The following is a 19,772-nucleotide window of genomic DNA, read 5'->3' as shown; positions in this document are numbered from 1 at the left end:
CTCAGCCGCCCAAGTCGCTGGGATTACAGGCATGCACCACCACATCTGGCAAAGAGAGGTGTGTGTGTGTATTTTAGTTGTAGGTGGACACAATACCTTTATTTTATTTTTATGTGGTGCTGAGGATCGAACCCAGGGCTTCATGCATGCTAGGCTAGTGCTCTACCACTGAGCCACAACCCAGCCCGAGTGTGGACTCTGAGCCGGGCACAGTGGCAAATGCCCGTCATCCCAGATACTCTGGAGACTGAAGTGGGAGGATCACATGTTTAAGGCCATTTTGGGGAACCTGGCAAGACCCTGTCTCGGAATTAAATTTAAAAAGACCGGGCATGTAGCTCAGTGGTAGAGCCCCGCTGGGTTTGACCCTCCATCGGGGAGATTGGGGTAAGAACATTGACTCTGGAGAGAGGGCTGCCTGGATCGCATGCTAGCGCTGCCATTTCCCAGGAATGTTCTATAACCTGTCTCCATTTCCTCATCTGTAAAATGTGGATAGTGACTCCACCTACCCTGTAGGAGAGTTGTAAGAATTCAGAGTCAGTTTATATAAAGTGCTCACCTATCAAGCGCTATGTAAATGTTAGCTAGTTTTACCAAGCTGAGTGTGGATGCCAAGTAGAGATATCAGGTCTGCAGTTTGTTATGGGGGGCCTGGAACTAGGAACAAAGCAAACTTAAGAGTCATCAACAAGTGAGTGGTATTTCCAGAAGGAAATAGGTTTGCAGCCAGGATGAAGACCATGGCATCTGAGAGCCACCAAGAGGGACCAGTTCAAACGGGGCCTGAGTCATCCGGGGCACCAAATGCCTGCGAGAGGCCAAGGCAGGCAAGGAATGAGGCCTCCCCACTCCTGGCAACAGGGAAGTGACTGGTGACCCTGAGGACTTTCTGCAGAGTGATCAGGGGGTGTGGGTCAGAGTGTGGCGAATAGTGCATCTGTGCAGTGAAATTCCACAAGCTGTGATACAGACAAGGCCCCTCTCGATGCCGGATGGAAAAGATCTGCAGGCTGGCCGCACCTGTAGTCTCTGGGAGGCTGAGTAGGAGGCTCAGGCAGGAGGATTGCTGGAGTCCAGGAATTCCAGGCCAGCCTGGACCCAGGTCAAGACCCCGTCTGAAAACAAGCACACAGAGATCCAACTGCAAGATGTAGCAATAAGTTTCCTAGGTGAAGCACAGAACAGCTTGTGTGGTATGTACTATGCAAAGAACTGGGTGGGGGGCCGGCCAGGAGCCTGCAGGTCTTTAATGTGCACACAAACATGAGCCTGTATTCCCCACATTGTTTTTATACAAACGGTAACATAACTATGTGTTTTCCTTAGTCATATGCCCTGGGGTCTTTCTATACCAGCACACAGAGCAGATCTGGACTTTGTGAATAGCTACAGAAGTTCCCATTGTGTGCCTGTGGCACCCACCGGTGGCATCGTGTCCTTGCTGGACATTTAGGTTGTTTCTAATCTTGTGCTCTTGTAAACAAAGCTGTATTTAGCCAATATCTTAGAATAACTTTCAAATAAGCTAATTTTTAGAATGAACACCAGTATGGAAGCGGAAATGGCCACATGGACATAGACACATTTTTTCAAAAAGTGCAGTTGGCGCCTGACTTGGTGGCGGGCACAAGCCTGTAATCCCAGCCTGAGACAGGAAGATTGCAAGTTCAAGGCCAGCCTAGGCAACATGGTGAGACCCTGTCTCAAAATAAAATAAAAAAGGGCTGGGGCCGCAGCTCAGTGGTGTAGTGCCCTTGGGTTCAATCCCCAGTATGGTGGATTAATAGATAGATAGAATAAAAAATCTAAAGTCCAGCTGTACAGGGAAACAGATAGATAGGGAGCAGGGAAGGAGATGGGGGTTAAGGAAGGACATTCTAAAGATGGGAGCTGTTTCAAGCAAATGAATACAACGGGGTCCCTCAGCAAGTAGCACATAGACCAGGCAAGGGTGGTGCGTGCCTGTAATCCCAGCTAGTGGCATGGAGAAGCCCTGCGGTAACCATGCCCCTCCCCAAAGGACAGGGGCGAGGGTAGCAGCAGCCAGGAAGAGCCTCTGAGAAGGTGACATAGCGGGTGCGTGATGACTTAAAACTGTGGGAGGCCCTGCTCTGGGTGCTGTGGGGACACCAGGATGGATGGTTGGACACAGGCCTTCAGAAAGGTTGGACACCAGCAGGGAAGCTACTGGCTGTTTCTGGAATATTGTTTGAAAGTGGTTGATTGTGTCGCCTGAGGTGCAGCCACCTAGAAACTCCCCACCCCCTTGGGGGGAGCTGCTGGTGGAGTTTGCTCAGTTTGTTCAGAGTCCCCGAGGTTCCTCAAGAAGACATTAGCTGGGGGAGAGAATGATATTTTGCCTGAAATTTGTACATTTTCCTCATAGGGATTAAAATGACACGTCCTGGAAGCCCTTCTAAAAATTGGAAAGAAATAAAAATCCCAAGAAGAATTTATATTCCTGATGGCTTTGCTGATGGTCTTGTAAATTGTACATTTAATCAAAGGCACTCGAATGTCTTTTTTTTTTTTTTTAACTATTGAGGAGCCATTTAAATGTCAACATAAGTGATTCCCTCCAAACAGTGCTGTTTATACATTACTTCCCCTAATAGACCATAATGATTCATAAGGAGGCATTTCGCGCCTCTAAATTGTAGGCCTATTGAAATATAAATTAAGATGATAAATAATTTGACCTTACCTGAGAGCACTAAGTATTTACATGTGTCAAATACGAAATTACCCTGAACATCGGGGTTCCCCAAAAGGCAGCCTTCCTCTCCCGGCTGAATTCAGTAAATAAGACGGGTTTCTAAATTTCCCTGAGAGTGAGGAGGAAGAAGAGGGCACACAAAAGATCGGGCTCGGGGAGCCGGGCCTCCCCGCCCTCGCGGCTCCCCGGGAGCGAGAAGCGGGTGCCGGCCGCCCCCGCGCGCTCCCCGGGCCCCCTCCTTCCGCCACGCCGCTGGAGTTTCAAAACATGGAGTTTCCACAGGAACTTTGCCAGGCCGAGCTCGCAGCCCTCCCGGGTTCCCGCAGCGGGATTCGCCGAGTCGGCGGCGCCGCGCGGCCTCCCCGCCCCCACCCCTCCAGGGAGCCGCTGACCCGGCGACCCCCGGCAGCTCCGCAGAACCGCTCGGCGGGGATCGCGGCCCGAGAAGGCGCGGGCCTCCCGGCCCCGCGCCCCCGCCCGCCCCGGCCGCGGCCCCGGAGGGTAGCAGCCGATCACCCTCGGCGGGGCCCGAGCCGAGCCCGTCCGCTGAGTCTGTGTGTTCGCCGCCGCCGGCGCTGCCTGCTCTCGGGCCCCGGGGCTCGGCGAGCTCTCGACCCCGGGCCGGGGGACGCAGAGGCGGGGGTCGCCGAGGCGGCGCAGGGGCGCGGGCCCGGCGGGCAGAGGCCGGGCGCGCTGGCCGCTCGCGCTGGGGTTTTGTTTTGTTTTGAAGCCGGCGTGGGGGATGGGCAGCACCTTGCCAATGAGAAATTTCCTGTTCGCAAGACTCGGCTTGCAGAGTTTCTGTCCTGCCCTTGAACTGACAAGTGGATCTCGGCTGCGCGAGTTCCTGAGAGTCAAGCCGGCCGCGCCAGGCGCGCGCGGGGGTGGGGGCGGGGGCACCGGCGCCGAGGCCCCGGGAGCCCGGCTGCGCGGGGCCGACGCCTGCCCTCCCGGTTCCCGGGCGCACCCGTGAGCGCCGAGCCGAGGGGTGACTAATCTGCGGCTCCGGGCCTCTTGGCGCGCAGCCCGGGCTCGCCTCCCGCCCCCTTGGCCCTCCTCCTCCCGGCCTCGGCGCGCAGAGCGCCGCCGGGTGAATCGCGCGGGCCAGCGCCGCTGCCGCGACCGTGCTCCCGGGAGTGTGGGAAGCGGGTCGAGTCGGGCGGCTCTGGAGCGGTCTCCAGTCGGCCTGCTTCGACCCGGGCGCTAGCGTGCATGTGTTTCCTTCCCTGTAGGCACTTTGATCAGCGTTTCCTCCACGCCGCCGAGGAGCCGGGGCGAACTGGGGCTTTTAACTCCTTGAATGCCGGCCCCGCCGTGGGCTCCGGGGAGAGGGTGCCGCAGGGAGACTGGTCCACACCGGGCGCGATCAGTTTGGCTTGGCAAGCCGGAGCCTGGAGGAGCCCGGTCGGATCCGAGGAGCTTGCCCAAGCGCGGCACGCTCTCCTGGGGAGAGCAGGCCGCGAGGCCCGAGGCGGCTCGTTAATGTTCAAGCCCGCCCAAGGGCCGCGCAGTAACCCGACCTGCCCGGCGAGGCAAGGTGCGGGCTTGAAAGGCCCTGCGGGCGGAGGCTTCTGGAAGGGACCGGGAGGTCCTGGCGGGACCTGCCTTCACGCACCCTGTCGGCTAGCACGTGGATGCCTCCCAACCCCGGGTGGGGGCCTTGCGCTCGCCCTGCAGACTCGGCTCTGGCCACCGCTCCCTCCCTTGGCCTGGCCTCGCCAGGGAGTTAATGATTGATTTACTGGCTCCGCGAGGCCGGCGCCCTCCCAGCTATTTGTCCAAGCTGAGGAGTTGCTGGCGAATAGCGCAGAGGCCGAGAGAGAGAGAGAAGAGAGAGAGAGAGAGAGAGAGAGAGAGGAGAGAGAGAGAGAGAGAGAGGAGAGAGAGAGGGGGTCTCCTAGGAAGGGAAGCCGGGCTGCCGACGGGAAGGAGCGGCCACTTGATTAGCTCCCACTGGGCAGCTCTAGTCGTGTCCGGGGCGAACCCGCGGGAGGCCGGGCCTGGGCGAAGGAAGCATTGGGAAGCGCCACATGTAAATGGGTTGGCAGCTGGTGATTAGGCCGCCCGGTTTTATGAGTCATAATGGGCCGCCCGCCTGGCCCTCAACCTGCTCGTTGTGGACCCGGCGCGCCAGGGCCCAAGCGGTGCACGGTTCCCAGCCGCGCACAGGGGGGTGCTCCGGGGGGCCCTGGCCGCCGAAGGCGTTGCGCAGGATTTCCTCTCATTTCTCGTAGAAGGCAACACAAACACCCTAAATCAAACCGCTCCGACAACCGAAGGCTCCACACAGACACATCAATAAGGATTTCGCCTCCCGCGTTCGAACGCACTGAAACACTTGTCCTATTTTTATGCAAATGACACCACACAAATAGATCTCGCAGGCCCGGGAGAGGGGCGGGAGGAGGAGGGGCGCCGCCGCCCCATTCAGGGGGCGGTAAGGGAGGAGGGGGCGCCAAGCCCGCACCTTGGGGCCCGCGCTGGCTAGGGCACAGTGGGGCTGGCACTGGCCAGGCGGCCCGCCCCGCGTGCGGTGGCTCCCTGCCAGCGCCGCCAAGTCGGCCGCGTCCCCAGGCTGCCTGCAGAGGCGGATTAGGGAAGGAGCGAAGCGAGCCTGTGACTAATCGCGGGGCCTCGGACCGGAGCACCAAGGCCATGTGCGACTGACAGGATCGACACTAGCAGAGGACACGGCGACGCCTCGCTTAATTGCAGGCTTAAAAAATTGCCGCCTGAGCAGCTCCGGTGCGGAGAGCCACGGCGTGCGCGACGGTCTAGGGAGCGCGCCGTGTGTGTGGAGGGGGTGGCGGTGGTGGGGCTCCTGCTCGCTCCCAAGGGAGGGAGGCTTGGCGTCTCCGGATCTAGGGACCTGACCCTCGCGTCCCCCACCCTGCAGGGTCGCCCCGCCCGATCTGAGTGTGGCTGAGCTGGCCAGCAGAGTACGACCCAGCCTCCAGGGCTGGGTTTTCGATCCTTTCCCGGTGGACTCCACGTTTCCCCCTCCTCGCCCTAGATCCTCTGAAGGAGGAGGCTGTGCAGTTGGGGGTGAGGGATTCCAATAAGCCCTTAAAATAAAAACCACACACAAGAAACACTTTCTCTCCCCTCCTCTTCCTTCTCCACCGGCTGAGACACAAAGCCCGAATGACCAGAGGGAAGGAGAGGCAGACCAGTGAAGGCTGCCAGGAGCGAGGTCACCGAGTGCCCCCAACTCGGGGCTCACAGGCACGCACCGTGGGCCCTTCACCCACGCGCACAGTCCCTGCGTCCCAGACCTCCCTCCTGGAGTGCTGGGGCCTCTCCCGGGAGAAGCGTCGGCGGGCCGGCTGCTCTGGGGGGGGCGGAGGGGGAGGAAGGCGGGTGGTGGGGAACCCAGCGAGAGAAGTTTCCACCACGCTCTGGTCCGCTGCTGCCAAAATCCCCGGGCCCCTCCCCGCCCTCGCCGCCTTCCGTTGCCACCACAAGTTTGGTTTAACGAGAGCTCAGGACAAAAGCAAACGTTTTCTATAGACCCCGAAAACAAAGGGGAAAGAGACGCGCGGGGCCGCAGAGAAGCGGCTGCTAGCGTAATGGTGCCAGGCCGAAAGCAGAGCATTAGAACTGCAAAAGCCGCGCGGGCGGGAGGAAGTGCGAGGCGGGAGGCGGGAGAGCGGGGAGGGCGGGCGGGGGAGGGGCGCTGCGCCATGTTTCCGTGTCACCCGCCGAGTCGCCGGCGCTGGGCTCGGCCGCCGGCTCCCGCCTGCCTCCGTAACAGCAGAAAGCGTGCGATTAGCAGCCAGACAGGCGGGGACTCCGGGCCCGCGGGGCCACCGCACACGCCGCCCGCGGCCCGGGCCCGCGCCCCCCGCCCGCCGGGTAATCATCCTCCTCGCTGCAGCGCTGTGTGCACTCTCATTAGAGCAGGGAGGCTTTTCTCTGCGCACTCGCTCGACTCCCGCTGGCAAAACAACGCCTTCCCCGGCCGGGCCCTGGGCCAGGAGAGTCGGGGAGGGCGGCACGGGGGGGAGGTGAGGCAGGGCCAGCCGCGCAGGTTAGCTGGGCCGCCCGATCTCCTCCGGGCACAGAGGAGATGGGGGTCACCCGCCCTCTTCCACGCGCGGTGGCCAAGTCGAAGCCCAGTACCAGACTGTGGGTCCCTGTGGGGAAGGGGGGAGGTGCTGGTGCCGCCTTGACCTACTCGCGTTCCCCGCCCGGGGCTAGAGTGGGGCCGAGGGGCAGATGAGTGTCTGGTTCGGAGCGCGGGGGCGGACACTGGGAAGGCTCCCAAAACAGGTTTTACCCCATCTGTCTTGCGAACGACCTCTTAAGGCCAGAAACTGGAGCCCAGGGTGGTGGCCCTTCGACCCTGGAGAGGAAACCGGGTCCTGGGCAGGCCTTCTGGCTTTGGGCTTGATCGTCCACGGGGGGTGGGAGGCGGGGTGGCCGAGGGCCGGCTGCTCCCGGCCCGGAGCCTCGGAGCCCCATTTTCTCCTCCGCGATCTCTGCACACAACAGTAGGCAGCCTCTCCCAGCACCACGCGCCCAGCTGCAGGGCCCGGGAGCAGGTGTTCCTGCCCGGCCGGAGTGGCGGCTCCGCGCCCCTCCGGTCCCAGCTGCGGGGCTGGGAGGGGGAGGGGGCGTGCTTCTGGCGGTCGCTGAGGGACCTCTCGCCGGACCGCGGGCAGGGTGCTCTGGCTTAAATGGGGGACACCCAGGGCGCGGACAGTGTGCCTGTGGCGAGGAGGGAGCAGGGGTGACGTGCGGCCAGCCCTCGTCTGGAACAGCCCTGGGGGCCAGCGGAGGCCTCTCAGGGCGGCGCGAGGGCTTCCGGCCCCCGTGACGGCGGCGGCGGCGGCGGGGCGGCCGGGAAGTTCCCGGGGCGGCCGCGAGGAGCACCCTCCCCCGGCTGCCGCCGCCGCACAGCTCTCGGAGCGGCGCCCGAGGAGCCTCTGGGTGTCTGGCTAGGCGGCTGTCGGCTTGCGCGGGGATGGTGGCCGCGGGGTGGTCCCGGCCCAGCCCCCAGCAGGGAGGCGGGGGCCGGGGACACCGCGGGAGCGGCCGCGCGCCTCCCAGCCCCCCTCCCCGCCACCGCCACCGCCGCCGCCGCCGCTGATATGGCGGGCACGTGAAGCGCAGCTCGGCGCCCCGGCGCCAGCCAGGGAGCGGCCTGCCCCGCCGGCTCAGCTTACCCGCGGGTCCAGGAACGCGGAACCGCGCCTGCCCGGCCCCGCACAGCCCGCGCCCCTGCCCCCTGCCTGTCGCGGCCCCGCACCCCCTCCCGCCCGCGCCCGGCCTTGGGGCCGCGCCAGACGGCTTGCCCGAGGGGAACTCGGGCTGACTAATGGGACGCGTGTGGGCCTTACGTGAGGCCCGGCTGTCAAGCGGATGCCCGCTCGCTCAGCGCTGACGCCGCGGCCAGGCTTTTCGGGGAAGGGCGAGAGGAGGGGTTTCCCCGCCCGGCGGTTTCGGCTCCCCGGGGACAGTCCGTCTGTGGCCGGCCCGGGGCTTCGGGTCTGGCAGCCTGGCCGGAGGGAGCAGCCTCGCGCACGCCGGGCTCCAGGAATGGCACGGGGGATGGGGACTGAGGGGGCAGGAGCCGAAGGTGGGCAGGGGCTCGCTCAGCTTGGTTGGGGGCAGGCCCTTCTTGATGTCTGTGATCTGGGGCCAGCAGCTGGCCCGGGGGGAATTCGCAGGCCGCCCTGCGGGCCTGCAGTCCGGTACCGAAACCTTCCTCAACAAATACAAAGTCCTCCGGAAATCCCTTCGTGAGATTCCTGTGCGAGGGGAGAAAGGATTTCTTCAAACTCTCGGAGAGTCCGGTTCGGCTAGAGTTCTCGGATTCTGGGGCGGGTGATGCCTTTTCCTCCCTTGACAGGGGCCTGTAAAAATCAGCAGAGTTTCTTCTTATTTCGCATTAACAACCACCTCCTGTTGACATAGTTACATGACCCTCCCAAATAGAACTACCTACTCAGTTTCAACACAGAAGCGGGATGGCGAAACAAACATCGACCAGTAACTAAGAGGAGGACAACGCGGCTGCGGGCTTGGGTTGGATGCAGGATAAATCCTCATCACGCATCCCTGGTTTTATTCAGCCTAATTACACTAGTAATCCTGCTCCCCCACGAGAAAGCCCGAAACCCTGCAGTAGAGGTGCGACTTTTCCTGGGGAGCCTCGCCAGTGGGGCGAGGGTTGCTGGTGGAGGGGAGGTGGGTTTTAAATGTCACTTCCAAATGAAAATGCCTTCCTTCAGCCTTTTTCTTTTTTTGATGCAGTTTTCGAAAAGGAGCATTTTTGCGAGATAAGAAGTGACCGATCAAAATCGCTGAGGGGAGGTTGTAAGCAGCCGCTTTGCCCCAGCTTAGCCTTATCTTATCTTTCACACTTGCATGGCGGAAAAAAAAATTGGCTTATCTTTATCCCCACCCCCTTCTCGCCTTAATTGCTAAAAAACACTGGTGTGTTAAACGGGCAGGAAGGAGGTCTCTGGATTGTCAGTAGAAAAGGAAGATTCAAAAATGTGGGTTCCTGGGGGAAGGGAGGATGGCAGGGTTTATTCTTTTCTCCAGGGCTTTCTAGAACAGCACAGAGGGTCCAGTCGAGGCTGGAAGGCCCCATGGCCAGATTTTTTTAAAAAAAAAAAGCAAAAGAAGGAAAAAAAATCCAGGATGGCCTTGGTTCCAGCGGCTTCTCCAGGCCTGGCTTTCTCAGCACTGCGTTTACCAACCTCTCGAAAGCTGGCGGAGGGTCTCGGCTTGAGGTCTCCCTGCCTCCACCCCCCTCCTCTATACGCATTCCCCTTTTGGGGAGGGGGGATGCGAGGCTGGGGCGCACAGCCTGCTGGAAATCATTAAAATATATGCGAGTGTCTGCAAACACACACTTTTAAATCATGGCGTTTCCCCTCCACGCTGGTATATTTAAACTCCAGAGCGAGCTGGATCTCCTCCCTCTCAGTCGTTTGTCTGTGTCACCGACAGGCCGCTAATGGCCGGGCTTCCAGGCGCTGTGCATTATGCATTAGCCGCCTCCCTCCGCCGCACACAGAAGGTTCTGTCAGGCCTCGCAACACAAACCACCCTGCAGCCCCACCGCTGCTAACGCGCTGGAGAAGCAGGGATGGGGAGGCACGGGGGGCGGAGGCAGAGCTGAGTGGCCCGGGAGGTGGACTGGGAGCGGCTAAAATGTGCTGCAGATTAAGTCGTTTGGAATCCCCAGCTCTGCACGAGCCCAGAGGTCTGCTCCTGGCTGCGACCTTCCCAAGGCAACCACCCTGCGCCACTCACCTCTGTGCCCGACTTTGGAGGGGGGCGGGTGGGCTCAGAGGTGTTTAGAGACAGATCAGCGCCGCGTTTCCATCTGCTGGCCTTCCCCTCCCCTCCTGCAGTAGGCGAGGGGCAGACGGAGCCTCCAAAGCCCTCCAGTCCCTGGGCAGTGCCCGGGAAGGGCTCGGGGTGGCGAGTCTCCGCGGGGTCCCCGCGGAAGTGGAGGAGGGAAGCTGGATACAAAATGGCTGGGGCCGGAGGCGGGCAAGCTGAGTCCGGGGCGAGTAGTTGACGGTTCCCCGCCCCCTCTCCCTGCGGTTCCCACTCACTGCCCCCAGCCGCGTAAAATATGCGCAGGAGGCGCCTTGCTAAGTAAGCACCCGCGCGGGACGTGGCGTCCGGGTTTATCTGTAGGAGCATCCGGCCTGCGCGGCGGCTTCGAAGGCACTCAAACTTCGGACAGGCCGTGCAGGGGACACCCAGAAGCCTCCTGTATGTGTGCCCATCCAGTTGGCACCCAACCATCCTGCAGGCCCCACTCGCAGGAGCCCAGGTCCTGACACAAATCCAATCCAGACTGTTCCTGGGAACCATGTCCGTCCTGCTCCTTGGTCCTTCTTCCCCCAAACACTCAACGACCCTCCAAAGGCCAGGCAGAAGAAAGAGCAGCCATCTTCCAACATGGTGAACCCCAAGTTCGGCAGTGTTCTGCCCAGAGGCTGCTACCTTTAGATGATTCTGGATTAGTGAAATCTCTGGGACAAGGAGAGGCCTCCCATCTTGACCCCGTATGAGTTTGGAAAGGGAAGCAGAAGCCATGCGTGCTCTTGGAAGGGTGAGCCAGTGTGTCTTTATTTTTAGAATGCCATTGGGTAAGCCCGGAGTTCTTTTACAGAATGACCAGACGACTGGACTGTAGGTGTGGGTGTGCGGGTATCTTTAAAGATGGTGAACAGTAAAAGACTACCTCACATTATGTAAAGTGAAAATACATTGTCTGTACCCATTCAGATGCCACCCTGAGTCCTGATTACGCCAATGTTGAGTGTCATAGGCCTGAGAACAGCCTCAGAGGAGGGCCATCAGAAGCCTATAGAGCTTTTAGGATTTCCATTCTACTTTGTTAACAACCCCCCCCACACACACACCATGTTGGGAGCCCAGGGTTCCCCCCAACACAGGTCGGGACCTCAGCACAGGATTCGTGGCCTTTCCCCTAGGCCTGGGCATGGCCAAAGGTGTGAGAGGCCCTGGCAGGTCTTGCACAGTCAGCCTGACCTGCAAAGGGCAACCAGGCCTGAACCCAGAAGCTCCAAGTCGCTTGCCCAGTTACAGAACCTGGTTGGAATCTGCAGCCGCAGAGCATGGACTTCGGGGGCCTGAGGTCCAGCCACATGTTATAACCACAGGACCCTTTCATGGGGAGGGGGATGGTCGAGGAGGGGCAGCCCCCCTCCACCTCGAGCACCTCTCATTTGAGCGCCTATTTCTTTATTTCTCCACTGGCTACACGGCCTCCCCTCCCTTGCACTGGCTCCCTCTCCGCCTCCTCCTCTGCTTTTATTGAAATCCTCCCCTCCCGAGTGCCTGGTATAGCCGCCTGACCCCCAGGTCAGCTCCCGAGGGGCTCGTGGGAGGGCAGAGGAGGAGGGAGCAGGGGAAGGGCCAGACAGCCCGCACACACTGCAGGCCTAGAGTCCCCAGCTCCTGGAACCCCCTCCTGAGAGCGGCCACAAGAGCGGACTGCCTTCCGACAGCTCGCTGCCTCTATTTCCCAGAACAATTCCAACTAACCAGGCCAATAGGTGTAATCCTGCCCTCCCTCTTCCTTCGCCTTAGGGCGCCTCGGGAAAATCCCACATTTTAATTCCCAGTGAGTCAATCCCCCCACTCAGGCCTCTTAGGACTCCCTTAATAAGATATTTTTAAAATCCCACGGAGTTGGAAAATGTCTCCCTCAGAGATGGAGGAGAAACCCTTCAATCCCACCAGCCCATCCTGCAGTGCCGCGGAGGGGAGGCCCTGGGAAAGGGGGGTGGGTGGGGTGGTGGTGAACGCAGCAAATTAAGTCAAAGGCGAATTTACTGGCCTGTTTGTCTCCAGCATCAAATTTCTCCTGCAGTCAGCCCTCACCACGGGCCCCTTTGCATTTACAGCACCCCCCTCCATTCATTTTAACTCTAGGACTTAAAGTTAGACAAACAGGCCCCTTTGTCAGCAGCCCCGGGAGGCCACAGGAGTCCAAGAAGCAGCAAGCTCCGTGGTCAGCTCCTGGATTTTCCAAAAGTTCTGGACAGTTATATGCCACTAGGAACTCCGGGAAAAGCCTGTGCCTGGGGGGGAGAGTTGGGGAGATGAGGGGAGGGGAGAGAAGGTGGCCGGGCACCGGGCCAGGGCCTCTGCGGTGCGGCCTAACCGAGCCGGAAGAGCCTGGCACCGCTCCGCACTCGCCCAGGCCAGCTCTCCCGCCCAGCCCACAGCGGCCTTTTCGCCTGGAACCGCATGCACAGAGTTTCCCCACAAATACCCAACGCCAGCCTTCCCAGTTATTTTAGACTTGTTTTGAATAAAAGAAGTCGCTTCAAAAGAAATGTTGCGACAACACACAACCAGCGGCCTTTTCTCCAGCTGTGTCTGTAACTCGCATGCGTTCAGTCTAATAACTTTTAATGTCTGGCCCTAAAATGTCTTTATAAAAAATAGCTTTACAGCATAATAGTCCAGGTGTCTTTCTGCTTGTTACCGGAGATTAAAAAAATGTGTGGGTTAGCTTGCAAAGATATCCACCCCAGAAAGACCAGGAAGAAAAGGACGTGCATTCCATTCTGCAGGCGCGGGTCCTGGAAGCGTTGGCGGCCCAGCCCGACTGGGCACTGCTGGCAGGGGCCCTTCCCTGCCTGTCTTTTGCATCAGTTGTTACAAGCAGCTCTGGAGCATGAAGATTTAATTCTGCCCGAAGTTTCGGGTTTCAAACGGTAGAGATGTTTCACTTCTGCTTTGAGAATGGCTGTTTTTATAACTATGTGCTGAGAACTAAAACAGAATGAATAAAATTGCACCCCATATCAGTCCCACTCAGTAGTCTCCTTTTTAAAAGGGAAAATATCTGCTAGCTAGAGCTGATTTGGGCCTTGACCTTGACTTAGTAATCAACTTGAGATGCTTTTGATTATTTTTGGCATGGGGACACTCCAGGATATTTAAAAACTTTCCGTGTGGATTTACAAGCCACCTCCATTTCGGATTTATGTTCTCATCAAGCCTGCACCATCTTGTCCTTAGGCAGAACAGACACCCCACCCCCTTCCCCACATAAAAAGACCCTTGCTAGCAGCCCAGTGGGGTCACCTTTGGCCTCCAAGTCCGAGCCCCCAGTCTGGGAGCAGTTAGGCCGGAACACCCCTCCCCCACTCTCACCCCTTCCCGCCAGCTCTGCGAACTGGGGCTCTCGCTCGCCCTTGAGGTTCTGCGCTCGCGGGAGGCCGGAACCTTGCCTCTCCGCTTCCCCTCCCGCCAGCCTGCCCCCGCCCCCCCACCCGCGCTCAGCGCCGCGCCGGGTGCGCTGGAGAAGCTCAATACGTGTCAATTGAATTGAACTGCTGCGGGTGCAGGCTGTACGCCGCCGCCGAGCACCGATCAGCACGACGTTACCGAGTGGAAATTTATGGGGCGAACGGTGTAAGCCAAAAGTTGCTCCCTGCCAAGGAAAATAAAACGCGGGAGATAATCTCCCGAAGCCAGGGTGAGGGGCCAGGGCAGACCCTCCAACCATCTGAGGGGTAGACCGTGACGTGCCGAAAAACCGGGAAAGATTCAGGCGGATCTCTGCTCCCCTATCCCTCCCCCGCCTCCTGGTGTCCCCAAGAGCTGCTCCCTGCGCCTCCCCCCGCCCCCCCCCCCGCCTCCTAACAATTCCCACACAATTGAAACGTCCGGGGAACTCAGCCGCGGAGTTAGGGCGGAACAGCCACTGTTGCCCGGGGTGCTGTTTTCAGGTAGCTCTGGACGCCGAAATGGGAACGAGCTCCTCCGGGAAGAAGGGGCGATCTGGGGTGGGGGTGGGCGCAGACGCGCACTGCTAGGCTCTGCCGGGTTTCGGAGGGGACGCGAGGCCGAGAGAGCGCAGCGCTGGTGGCGAGAGGCGGCAGTGGCGGCTGCCGCTGGGGTTTGACAGCTTTGGCTGAGCGGAGTGCGAGGCGCTTTATGGTAATTGCGGTCCTCCACTGGCCTTCTGGGTAGCAAGGGGAGTCTCGGCGCGCGCCTGGGAGAGCTGCCCCCGCGGCCCCCATCCCCTCGGCTCGGGCTCTGCGGGCCGCCCTCGCCGCCGCCTCCGCCGCCGCCCAAGTCGGTCTCCGGCTCGCCCAGGACGTGCGTCCTGGCCGGGTGTGCGCAGCCAAGTCGGCCCGAGCTGGGGAGGGGACGGCAAGGGACTCGGGGGGTGCCACCCAGGTGGTCCGGCCCAGACGCACCGGGCTGGGAATCGATGCGGACCGGGAAAACTCGAGCAAACCTTTCCTGGGGAATCACCCCTCCCGAAACCCCACCGCGGAGGCGCCGCAACGGAGGGTGAGCGGAGACTGGGGGAGCTCAAACTTGCGAGAGCTGGAGGCGGCGGCTGTCGCCCGAGCGCTGCGCCTGCGGGGGGAGGGGAGGCGGCTGCTGGGAGGGAGGGAGGGAGGGCGGGCGGAGGGAGGGGGAGGAGGAAGAGGAGGGAACCAGGGAGGGGGGACGCGTTGGGATCGCGGCGTGCGGCTGCAGACGGAGCCCGGGCTCCCAGCGGCAAGGTGAGGCAGAGCTGCGCTCCTCGCTGAACGCGGGCGGAGCTCGGCGGCTGCGGGGGAGACGCGCCGGAGCCCAGACCGCGACCGAGAGCGGGAGCTAGGCGGGCGGCGGCGGAGGGGGAGCCCGCGAGCCGCCGGGCGGAGAGCCCAAGCCGCGCTGTCGCCGCGCAGGGACGACTTGGCCAACACACTCTCTCTCACACACACACACACACACACACCCAGCCCGAGCGGGCGCTCGCGGCGAACCGTCAACATGGCGCTGGGGCTCTTGCCCGAGCGCGGGCGGCAGCGGCGGCGCGGGAGCTACTGAGCCAGGCGGAGTCCAGTCCAGCTGCGGGAGCCCGGAGGTTCGCGCGGGGCTGTCGCCACCTGCCCTGAGGCTCCGAGCCCGCCCCGCCCCGCCCCACCCCCACGCGGCTGAGAGCCCACCCCTCGGCGGGGCCGACCCCGAGGGCAGCCGGCTGGCAGCAGACGGCGAGGGAGGCGAGGGAGCGCGGCGCCCTGAGCGGGCTGCGGGCAGCCGGGGACGGCAAACTTTGCTGCTCGCTGCGCTTCCCCGGCCCGGCTCCTTCTCCGCTCCTTAGCGTCGCCTGCCCCCGACCCCGCACACCACTTCCCACCCAGCCAGCCGCCCCTCGCTCCTCCTCGCCGCCTCGACTCTGCTCCGGGGAAAACTTCAAAGCGCCGGATCGCAGGCTCCCTGCCTACTCCCCGACTGGGGATTTCAGGTCAGTGCCCGGAACACCTTTCCCCAGGGAGGCCGCGGGCGGGCTGGCGCGCCGCGGGCTGCAGTCGGCCCCCTCCTCTGGGGCCCCCGCCGCTCGCGGGTTCCTCCTCCGACTCTCGCGTACCCCGCGAACCTTTTGCCTCGCGCTTTCCTTCAGCTTCATTGCTCGCTTTCGTTTTTATTTCATAGCTGCAAGTTATTAGAAATGCAGCCAACCTAAGCGGCCCCGCGGAGGCACCAGGGAGGGAGGGCGCAGCAGGGGGCCTGCCGCCTCCCGGGGGGCTGGGAGGAGAGCGGGGAGTTCGCGGAGTGGAAGTTTGCAGCCTGTGTGTGTCTGCGCGGGAGCGCGGTCGCCGCTGAGCGCCGCTTGTCGGGTGGAGGGGGGGAGCTGGGCTGGAAGCTGGGAAGCTCGGCTCGGCGTTAGCTCGAGAGCAGGAAGGGGAGGGCGGCGGGTTCCCGTCTGCTTTCTTTTTCGACTCGGGAAAGAACTGTAAAAACCCCCAGCCCCCGCCGCCTCGTCTCGCCTCTCCGGGGGCCGATCGTTCTTCCAAGTGGAACGACGGCGTGTGCGTGCGCAAGGGTGTGTGGCGGGCGCCTCCGGCCGAGTCAAGCTCGACCTGTCGCCGCCGCGCAACTCGGGAGGGGAGTCCCGGGTTTTTTCTTGGCTTGCCCCAAAGCGCGGATCACGTGGATTTAAAAAAAAAAAAAAAAAAACTACTAGGAAATTGTGCAGAGCCAGGGGTTCCGACTCGGCCGGTCGGCCCGCCAGGTCAGACGCTTTGTTTTGTAAATGTTCTTTTAAAATTGCAATGCACGGCCCCCTCCCGCCTCCACCCTCCCCGAGACGTCGTGGGGTAGGTTTTAAGTTATGAGCCCCCAGGGGTGGGTGTAGACTGTGCTTGTGTGCGGGCGGGGGGCGGGGGGACCTGGCCCTCCGCTGGGCAGTGGGGAGTCTGGTGGGAAGCGCTGATGGGCGTGTGAAAGTCTGCTGCCGGAGGAAGTTGGTCCCACTCGGAGGGCGTGCGGCGCGGAGGCTCAGCGCGAAGAGGAACTTGCGCACCAGGGTGCGATCCTCGGCTGAGGCGGGGAGGGCGAGGCGCCGCGGGGCCCGCGCTTGGAGCGGGCTGGAGGCTGCGCCGCAGAGCCTCAGCCAACTCGGGGGCTCGGGGCGGCGGCGGCGAGCGCCTGCTGTTTACGAAACGAGCCTTGGGGCGCCGTGTGCGGACTAGGTCGGCTCCAGGCACGCGTAGTCCCGGCGGGCTTCCCGCCGCCCGAACGCTCGGGGGGCACGTACCCGGGTCCCGGAGACTGCCGTGCCTGGCCGCGTGTAGGCCGAGGCCGGGTGAAGCTTAATTTGCTGTTAATGAATCTTTTCCAGAAAGTCCGCGATCTCCAGCTAGAGACTGTGAGTGCCCGCGCACGGTGACGCGCGCCGCCGGCGTCTAGAGTGTGGGGGTTGGGGGGATGGAAGAGCGACTGAGGAAGGAGGAGGGTTATGTGTATTTAAAAACAAACCTTAAAAAGAAACCAACGCGCTTCAAATAGGTATTCGCACAGCCTCACTGCGTCTAGACTAGACAGCTCCGGGTTTAGCATTGTGGCTGCTGTACCCCCCCCCCGCCTCCTTGAGAGGGGACTAGGGGAGAAGAAAGGGGTACTGGCGTTTGGTTCCAGGGGTAGCCCCTTGTAGAAAGATCCTTTAAAAGGCCTGGGGAGTAAAAATGAGGAGGAAACGGCCCACCCCAGAAGGTGGTGGGTGGTGAGCGCAGACAGACTTGGGTATTTCTAGCCATCTGACACTTCCTGTGGCACTGGAAACGGACACCGCGGACCGAAATCAACCCTTACGAGGTGTTGGATTCGGTTTTGCCAACAGACTCGCTTGTGTGGAAGGCATTTTAATTGTCAGCTCCAGACTCCTGTACGTGGACACTTGGGGAATATGCTCTCTTTTCGACCCTTCCCACTCCGCCCCCGACCTGTTATCTGGTCTAGGCTTTGCAGTGTAGGTTCTCGTGTTTATTTTGGGCACGATCTCGCCGCGTAGAGGAAGTGGGGGGTAAGCTATGATTAATATGCCGTCCAGGTTTGATCCGAACCTGGCCTTCGGCGTGCTGGTATACACCGCCACGAACGCGAATTGCCCAGGGTGATTAGGGGAGCGCGCGGGGTTCTGGCGCTGGGCGCTCCGCCGGCAGGTCGGGGCTGGGGCTTGGCCGGCCCCAACGCTGTCCTTTGAGGCGCTGTCACCAGTAGGTGACTGAGAGTTAATTAGGAAGTGTTCTCTGGATCAATGGTCCGCACAGCTCATTAGCGATTCTCTCCAGCCCTTTGCAGGGCCGGCCTGGCCTCCGCCTCCCACACAGGCCGGGGCCCCGCGGTCCTGGCTGCGGAGAGCGCCGCTGGGAAGTGGGGAGGGGCGGGCAGCTAGGGACCGCAGGGAGGCGAGTGTAACTTCGCCGGGCGGCGCGTTGCGTGCGGCGCCGCGAGGCCCGCGCAGCCCGCTCTTTCTTCCTGCTCACGGTCGCCTCCACTGTGTCTTTAACTCGCTCCCGCTCGCGTCGCTGCCTGGCTGCTCCTCCCCGCCTCCCTCGCCTATCTCTTGTTCTCTAAGCACGACGCCTGTGCTCCCCGCCCAGTTTGGGATTAGACAAGATAAAAATAGGACTGCCCAGCGCGCAGAGCTGTGACTGTGCCCCGGCAGCCGGGCTGGTGGGAGCGCGGGGGGCAGGAGCTGGGGAGCACCCGCCGGGCGCTCTGGGCGGACAGCGCCTGTAGCCCCCACCCCCACCCCGCAGGCACCGTCACGCTCCCCGGACTCGGTCCGCCGTGAACCGTGCGGGCCGGGGGACCTGGGCAGGGTCTCCGCGCTCTCGCGGGTGTTGTTGGTGTGCCGGTGATAGATCGGTCTAGACAGGCATGCAGGCTCCCTCCCGGCTGAAGGACGGGAGGGGGGGCGCGGAGACGGCAGCAGACTCCCGCGAGCAGCGAGTGAGTGAGCTAGCCTGCGGGCCCGTGGAGCAGGGTGGAAGGCAGGCTGCGGGGGGGCTTGCCTTAACCCTTTAAGGTGGGTAGAGGTGGCGCCATGGGGAAGGGGTGCCAAGAGTCTAGTAGAAATTCTCGGAGGCAGAGTAGCCCCCCAGGGGAAAGGAGTCGGCAATCTAGGCCTAGGGCTTTCCTTTCTCTTCTGTGTGTGCATGGACACATCCTGGTGCATCGAACTCGATTCTTAATACAAACCAAATGCAGCTGCTCAAGGATCTAGCTTGACCGGTACTTGTCAGTGGTGGAGCTGTGAACACACACAATGGGAACCCTCACTTAAGGAACTGAGTTTGGGAGATGCAGATGTGTGTACTTCAGTGTTCCCAGAGAGGATTTTTGCCAGAATTCGAGTGAGGGAAGGTCTGCACAGAGCGCTGGTGGGGTGGGGCCTCTTGACTGTGATTGCTGCAGCCTAAGGACCTGAGCCGGAAATGCCAGGCCAGAATGTACAGGTATGCACTGGAGAGAGCAGAGGGGTCTGTGAGTTGTCTGTATAAATAGACACTTCTAGCCCCTGAACTTGTGGGGCAGTTAGAATCACATATGTGCAGAGAGATGGACTCCAAATAAGAGTTGGTCTGGACACTGATGTTGTTAGGAGATTCATCATCTCTATACACATACGGTGCTAATAGTGAATTGGTCTGAAAATGTAATCCAACTCTGCAGACATTAGTCTAGTTCCTACCAGAGCCCGAAATTGGTAGGTGGGTGACAAAAAGAACTTGTCACTGACATCCCAGTTCCTCTCCCCGCCTCTCCTCCTTTTCTTTGAAGGGTTTGTGGCCTAAGGGATCCTCTACTTTTATTTTTTTAAAATGTTTTCAGATGTTGATAGACCTTTATCTTATTCATTTATTCATATGTGGTGCTGAGAATGGAACCCAGCGCCTCACACATGCCAGGCAAGCCTTCTACTACTGAGCCGCCACCCCAGCCCCCTCTGTTTACTTTTGAATGGTAAACCCATACTGGTCTGTCCTGGGAATGAGCCACATTATGGGCAAAGGTAGAATATAAGTAGTGTAGGGAGATGGGTGTTGGACAGGAATGCTCAGATTAAGACGTGTGCCTGAATGACAGGTGCTGACACAAATCAAGACACTTGGGCTCCAATGTCCAAATGGAACAAGAGATACATAAGAGATAAAGAACTGGCCAAGAGAAATGTAAACAAGGGTATGCAAATGAAAAGATGTATGGCGATATTCTAAGAAAAATCCAACTTGGTCGAGCTGGAAACTGGGGC

The 19,772-nt window shown here is 60.8% G+C and overlaps 2 protein-coding genes across 8 annotated transcripts in view; one reads left to right on the top strand and one right to left on the bottom strand.

The window, feature by feature from the left end:
* The window catches only part of Bcor (BCL6 corepressor), a 91,913-nt gene that overhangs the window by 32,042 nt on the left and 40,099 nt on the right, over window positions 1-19,772 (top strand). For 4 of the 7 annotated variants that reach the window (XM_047536228.1, XM_047536226.1, XM_047536227.1 and 1 more), the window contains exon 1: window positions 14,729-15,479. The exons of 2 other annotated variants lie outside the window; for them this stretch is intronic. The gene's annotated coding sequence lies outside the window, so the exon portion shown is untranslated. Of the gene's footprint in view, window positions 1-14,728; window positions 15,480-16,864; window positions 16,884-19,772 lie in introns of those variants that run through there. One more of the 7 variants, XM_047536225.1, reaches the window with a different exon arrangement.
* LOC124971427 (collagen alpha-1(I) chain-like) lies at window positions 2,819-15,641 on the bottom strand. The gene is made up of 11 exons (XM_047535209.1): window positions 15,460-15,641; window positions 14,495-14,602; window positions 13,889-14,375; window positions 13,316-13,433; window positions 8,062-8,279; window positions 7,078-7,915; window positions 6,643-6,855; window positions 5,918-6,050; window positions 5,187-5,298; window positions 3,956-4,162; window positions 2,819-3,832 (listed from the first exon to the last, which is right to left on the bottom strand). The coding sequence occupies exons 1-11, from the start codon at window positions 15,639-15,641 to the stop codon at window positions 2,819-2,821; spliced, it is 3,630 nt and encodes a 1,209-aa protein (XP_047391165.1).

This window comes from Sciurus carolinensis, chromosome X (genome assembly GCF_902686445.1).
Source record: "Sciurus carolinensis chromosome X, mSciCar1.2, whole genome shotgun sequence".
Lineage (NCBI taxonomy): Eukaryota > Metazoa > Chordata > Mammalia > Rodentia > Sciuridae > Sciurus > Sciurus carolinensis.
The sequence above is the reverse complement of the archived record's forward strand: the minus strand, read 5'-3'. Positions and strand labels throughout refer to the sequence as shown.